The 6,691-nt window shown below is 55.6% G+C and overlaps 1 protein-coding gene across 5 annotated transcripts in view; it reads left to right on the plus strand.

Moving 5' to 3' along the window:
• The window catches only part of RFX2 (regulatory factor X2), a 92,901-nt gene that overhangs the window by 80,741 nt on the left and 5,469 nt on the right, over window positions 1-6,691 (plus strand). For all 5 annotated transcript variants that reach the window (XM_070793000.1, XM_070793002.1, XM_070793001.1 and 2 more), the window contains 6 exons: window positions 466-584; window positions 874-983; window positions 1,247-1,401; window positions 2,430-2,527; window positions 3,489-3,638; window positions 4,415-4,623. In XM_070793000.1, the coding sequence (XP_070649101.1) occupies window positions 466-584; window positions 874-983; window positions 1,247-1,401; window positions 2,430-2,527; window positions 3,489-3,638; window positions 4,415-4,623 (841 nt within the window). The remainder of the gene's footprint in view (window positions 1-465; window positions 585-873; window positions 984-1,246; window positions 1,402-2,429; window positions 2,528-3,488; window positions 3,639-4,414; window positions 4,624-6,691) is intronic.

The following is a 6,691-nucleotide window of genomic DNA, read 5'->3' on the forward strand; positions in this document are numbered from 1 at the left end:
ACTCCGGAGCAACAAGAAAGCGTCTTGACTCAGCCCACTTCCCAGGGCAGCCGCAGGAGGTGCACACACACGGGGTGCTCTGTGCACTTCAGTGTATGTTTGAGCCCCAACAGAACCCTCCCGAGTGAGGGCCCCCTGGAGAGGCTCTCACCCCACACACTGGCCGCCCCCTTGCTGGTGGGAGTGGAGAGCCTGCTGTGTGCTAGGCCCCCTGCCCTCCTTTGTGTGTGTGTGTGTGGTGTGCATGCATACTTAACATCACCAGGAGCTGACAAAGTCGTCCCCACCCTGAATCTGAGAAAACCGAAGCTTAAAGGTTGTGTGGCGGAGAGGGGAGCCAGGACTCCATCCTTGGGGCTGCGGTGGGGCCACTAGCACATCCCAGCAGTGTCCCCAGCCTGCTGGCCTGCCGGCAGCTCCTGCACGCCATCCTCGGCCCTGCTGACCCCCACCTTCCTCCCCCAGATGTGTCCCACGTCTTCCCCGAGTTCCCGGCACCCGACCTGGGCAGCGTCCTGCTGCAGGAGAGCATCACGCTGCACGACGTCAAGGCCCTCCAGCTGGCCTACCGGCGACACTGCGAGGTGACTGCCCCAAGCCCGGCCCCGGGGCTCCAGTGGGAGCCTCGCTCAGCTGCACGGGGCCAGCGCCAGAGTATCCCTGGGTGTCCCTGGTGGGCGACAGGGAGCAGACAGCACCAGCCTCCCTCCCTGTGGCCGAGGAGTAGATGGACTCTCCCTTTGTTCACCCCATCCCTTCTCATGGTCTCTCTGGGTTTGGAAAGACCCCACTGCAGCCCGGCTGCTTGCCAGTGTGTTCTGACGACAGACACCTGCGCACATGGATGTGTTTAACCAGTGCGTTTACTCCTAGGCCACTTTAGACGTCGTCATGAACCTCCAGTTCCACTATATTGAGAAGCTGTGGCTCTCCTTCTGGAATTCTAAATCCTCTAGCGATGGTCCCACCTCTCTACCCGCCAGGTACTGCCTGCCCCTCGGCCCCCAGATGTGGCCTTCTTCAGCGGCCCGGGTTTACCCTGCAGACCACCCTCAGACACACGCTCTAGCTTTCCAAGAACTGGCGCTCAGACACCCTCGTGCGCGTTTGGTCTCAGGGTGACCACGGGACGGGGAGCTGGCATGCACCGGGCAGTCCTGCAGCCTCACCCGGCTCATCTATCCCAGAAGAGCCGCCCTGAGCCGACGGCTGACCTGTGTTCCCTGGTGTCCCCCGTCCCCTGCAGTGACGAGGAACCAGAAGGCGCCGTCCTCCCCAAGGACAAGCTGGTGTCTCTGTGCAAGTGCGACCCCGTCCTCCGGTGGATGAGGACCTGCGACCATATCCTGTACCAGGCGCTGGTGGAGATCCTTATTCCGGACGTGCTTCGGCCCGTGCCTAGTGAGCGCCCTGCCCTGACACCCAGTGAACGCTCCACCCCTTCCTGGCCCCGCCCCCGCGAGCGCCCAGTGAGCGCCCGCCCCGCCCCTTCTTGGCCCGCCCCCACCGCGCCCCCACTCATCTGGTCCGATTGATACTCTGGGGACCATCCCAGGGGTCTGTCCCCACTCGCCCCGTGGCTTCCGGAGGCGCTGACACGCCCACCACTAGGAGGCGCCCGCCTGCTGGCCCCCTTCCTAGGAGTTCTTCCTGGGGCTCTCAGGCCCCTGAGGGTGGGGTCCCCACCCCGTGAGAGTGAGGGGGCCAGGCTCTGAGCCTCACTTCCCCAAGGCCTCTCTGTAAACACCCCTGTCTGTTAGCGCTGGGGAACCTCCGTCTTTTTGATAAGCTGGCCTGTGCTTTTTATGCCAGGAAAAGGAAAATAGCAAAATCATTGCCCTTGTCCTTTGGCCTTGCCTTCCTGGAAACTGTTCAGTGCAGTGTTCTTTTAGAGTCTCTGTGTTAAGGTTTGAAATTGAGGTATCTTTCTTTTTATAACACTGGGATTTTTTTTGGTTTTTCAAAAAAAAAAGTGTTTCATTTATTGCAAGCTGTCTCAAATTTGGAAGTCTGTAGAATACATTTACATACATTTGTATGTATCAGGGGCTCTCCCCCTCAGCACTGTGGGGTGTGGAGCAGCGTCCCCTACCCACTGGCCGCCAGGAGCCCCCTGGTCATGGTAGCCACAGATGTACCCAGACATGGTCTTTTGTCATCTGGGGCGGGGTCACTGGGGTGAGAACCGCCAGTGTAGACATAGATAAGCAGAGATGAGCGATGCAGGGCTGGCACTGGTGTCAGGGTCCACTCAGTGTTCCTACTCAGTGGCTCCCTCATAAGAGCCCCAAATCCTCAATCTCTTCTCGTCTGTGTTGCTTGTTCTCGGTGGGGGTGATTTCCACGGCGTGTGCATCTCTTGCACTTGAGCTGATTCTGACGGAGGAGGCTGCCTTTCTCACAACTAATACCATGGCTTGTGTCCCCAGGTACCCTGACACAAGCCATCCGCAACTTTGCCAAAAGCTTGGAAGGCTGGTTGACCAATGCCATGAGCGACTTCCCACAGCAGGTCATCCAGACCAAGGTAATGGTCAGGGTCTGGGCTTCCAGACCACACCGGTCACCCCGGGAGCACCTTGTGCTGTGAAGGGAGGGGACTCCTCTCTGTCCTGGGGGAACTTGAGGCCCCTGGGCTCCAGAGAAAGCAGGCTTCTCCCTAGTGTCCTAAGGATAAGGGGTCCTCCCTGAAGGGCCAGGGATGCCTCTGCTGGAGGGTGGGTGCTGGCAGTTGTCTTTGTTGGGAGACTTTTGGACTGAATTGGAACAAGTTGAATATCTCTCTGCTCACTGTAGGAGGGGGATTCAATCTCTTTGTGGTCGCCCTTTTTGCTATAGCCTTGACCACAGATGAGACTGTAGAATGTGGAGACGAGGCCTCCTTGTAGAGAAGAGGTGATCACGTTCCTATCTCAAACGTTCCTACAGCCTCGCACAGGTGGGGCTAGATATGGGCATCTGGTCTGCCTGTCCCACCCTCAACCTGGAATTATCCCTGAGGCCAGTGAGTCTCAAACTTCAGGATGTACAGGAATTGCCTGGGAAGCTGTTAAAAATTGCAGATTTCAGTAATTCCCTGGAGTCCAGTGGTTAGGACTTTGCAGTCTCATTGCTGAGGACCCAGTTGCAGTCCCTGGTAGGGGAACTAAGATCCCACAAGCCACATGGTGTGGCAAAAAAATAATAATTAAAATGCTTTGAAAATAAAATTGAAGATTTCCATGCCACACTACCAGAGTGTCTGGTCCAGTGGCGCCCTGGAATCAGTATTTTTAACCATCCAACCCAGAGAGCTGCCGCCCTGAATTCTGCCTCACCTGTGCTCGGCACCCACGATAGATGCCACTTGATGCGTGTCCCTCATTGATCTTCAGTTTTGGGGTCTTTGAGCCTGTCCAGAGTGTGGGTCCCTGCTGGACCCACCCTTCCCACCCCTCCTCCTGCACTCTCCCTGAGCAGACACAGGCTCACCCGGGCCTCCTCCCCAGGTCGGTGTGGTGAGTGCCTTTGCGCAGACCCTGCGGAGGTACACGTCCCTCAACCATCTGGCGCAGGCGGCCAGGGCAGTGCTGCAGAACACCTCCCAGATCAACCAGATGCTCAGCGACCTCAACCGCGTGGACTTTGCCAATGTGCAGGTGACTTCTCCCACATGCAGGTGACTTCTCCCAGGCACCTCCCCCACCAGAGGCAGGCACGGGAACCCACTGGCTGAGCTCCCACCCGCTAGAAAAATGCAGAGACCCACCAAACTTAGCCCACAGCAAACCGGGCACCTCACCGGGGCCCACATTTCTGTTGCATGGGAACGGTTGGGGTTGAAGCCCTCCGCAGCCAGTTTGGGACCCATAGGTTCTACTCTGTGATAATTCCCCTGGCCTCCAGGTGCTGGGACCAAGACCTTGATCTGTTTTCTTTAAAAGTTTGCCTTTCCCATGCCTCGTTTACAGCTCTGTTCTGGGCTTAGACTAGTACAGGCTGCCGTCAGATGGGTCCTGCTGCCATATCTATGTCTAGTTCAGGCCCTGAGCTGATCCATGAAATACACTCACACACACAGAGGAGCAGCCACTTAGAAATAACCCAACGGGAGCTTCCCTAGTGGTCCTATGGTTAGGACTCTGAGCTTCCAGTGTGAGAGGCACAGGTTCCATCCCTGGTCTGGGAGCTAAAATTCCATGTGCTGCTCCAGGCAGCCCCCCTGCAAAAAAACCACAAGGCAAAGATGAGGTACAGTCTGAGCTTCAGATGCAAGAAGCCCGCCAGGTCCCCTCTTAATGTACTTCTGTCTCCACCTCATGAAACGGGTATCGTGCTGGAAAAGGCTGAGGGCAGTGGGCATCTGTGCTCATGTGCATCCAGCTGGGGGCCACACTCAGGACGTGTCACTGACCCAGCACACCCACGCCCACAGGAGCAGGCCTCGTGGGTGTGCCAGTGCGAGGAGGGCGTAGTACAGCGTCTGGAGCAGGACTTCAAGCTGACCCTGCAGCAGCAGAGCTCCCTGGACCAGTGGGCCAGCTGGCTAGACAATGTGGTCACCCAGGTCCTGAAGCAGCATGCGGGCAGCCCCAGCTTCCCCAAGGCCGCCCGGCAGTTCCTGCTGAAATGGTCCTTTTACAGGTGAGTGTGCACGTCATCTCCCAGAGAGCTGGGGAGGTGGAGGGAGCTGAGGCCCACAGACGCAGGCCAGCCTTCAGGACTCATTCCTGGGGGCTCCCAGGGACAGGCCCTCCTGGGACCTCAAACTGGGTTACAGAGGTTTCTTTTTTTTTAATTAAATTTTTTTGTTTAATTCACCATTTTTTTTTAATTAATTCACATTTATTTATTTGTCTGTGCTGGGTCTTAGTTGTGGTGTGTGGGTTCTAATTCCTTGACCAGGGATTGAACCCAGGCCCCCTGCGTTGGGAGCGCCAAGTCGTAGCCACTGAACCACCAGGGAAGTCCCAGGTTACAAAGGCTTCTGCAGACAGAAACCTCCATTTAGGGCCTCCCTGCTGAGAAGAACACAGCACAAGCCTTTATTTCTGCCCCTAGAGTGTCCCCACAGAGTGAGGTAAAGGAAAGTTCTAGAGAGAACGGGAGGCGCAGATGGTGGCGGGTGAGAACCAGATAGAAAATCGCAGTGAGAGGCGCCAGTGAGGACAGTGACCAGAAAACAGGATGTGACATGAGTCTCTATCCCTTCACTGCCAAGCACAGGCAGGAGGCGGGGACAGGCGTTGGCTCCCCACAGAGCGGTCCTGGGTGAGGGTTAGGTGGACCTGTTTATTATTTATTTATTTATGGCCATGCCACAGCTTGTAGAATCTTAGTTCCCCAACCAAGGATCAAACCCAGCCCCCTGCAGTGAAAAGGCAAAGTCTTAACCACTGGACTACCAGGGAAGTCCCTAGGTAAAATAGTCCCTATTTTAAAATGATTTATGTAACTGTATTACAGGCTTCCCAGATAGCTTGCTGGTAGAGAATCCACCTGCAATGCAGGAGATGAGGGTTCGATCCCTAGGTTGGGAAGATCCCCTGGAGCGGGGCATGGCAACCCACTCCAGTATTCTTGCCTGGAAAATCCTATGGAGAGAGGACCCTAACAGGCTATAGTCTATGGGGTTGCAAAAGAGTTGGGCATGACTGAGCAACTAAATACAACAGAACTGTATTAGAATTAATTAGGCATGTGCGTGTGTGAATGTAAGATTCTGGGAATGGGCTGGCGTGATCACAGGGCCAGCATATGTGAAGTCTGTACAGAGGGCTGGTGGGCTGCACACTTAGGTGGGAGCAGATGCCACTGTCCGCAGGTGGGACTCCTTCCTCCTCAGGGAAACTTCACTTTTGCTCCCAAGGCCCCTCAGCTGACCAGGTGAGGCCCAGCCCTGGTGTGGAGGCTAAGCTTCTTTACCTCTAGTCGAGAGATGGTGGACAGCAACCACGGCGACTCCCAGACTCACACTGAACTGAATCACTGCCCATCACTGACACAGAAAACTAACAGCCACAGAAAGTAAACGTGGGAGAGAAAAACGGAGGGAGGAAGAAGAATGTGAGAAAGAGAACCCATGGAAGAAAAAAGAGAGAGAAAGACCTGAAAGGATCGACTCATGCAGTTTACTATCCAGTTGATTGGAATTTTTTTTTAAATAGAGAAATCAGAGGGAAAGAGAATAATAAAAACATAATCAAGAAGACATCTCAGGGACTTCCCTGGTGGCCCAGTGGTTAAAACACTTGCAAGGCAGGGGATGCAGGTTCAGTCCCTGGTTGAGGAACTAAGATCCTACATGCCTCAGAGCAGCTAAGGCCATGCCGTAAGTACTGAGCCTGTGAGCCACAGTGAAGGCCCAGTGCAGCCAAAATTTAAAGAAAGAAAAGAAGACATCTCAGAACTAAGGGCTCAAGTTTCCAAGAGCTGCCGGGTTCCCCGCCCAGTGAAGGAGCCCGAGCCTCCCTGTGACATTCAGACACCGAGAAGAGCCGATCATGAACGTTTTCAGAGAAAAGACAGCAGATCATATGTAGGCCAGGAGCCAGAGCAGCATCCAGGCCAGGGCGCCGGGGGACAGTGTCGCCAGGAAACCCAGGGAAGACTATTCCTACCGTGCAGCTCTCACCTGAGCAGACAGAAGCAGGGAACTCAGGCTGAGGAGGACCAGCCCAAAGGGGCCCTGTGGGGCATTCCAGTCCCAGGC

The sequence above is a fragment of the Bos indicus genome, chromosome 7 (assembly GCF_029378745.1).
Source record: "Bos indicus isolate NIAB-ARS_2022 breed Sahiwal x Tharparkar chromosome 7, NIAB-ARS_B.indTharparkar_mat_pri_1.0, whole genome shotgun sequence".
NCBI classification, from domain to species: domain Eukaryota; kingdom Metazoa; phylum Chordata; class Mammalia; order Artiodactyla; family Bovidae; genus Bos; species Bos indicus.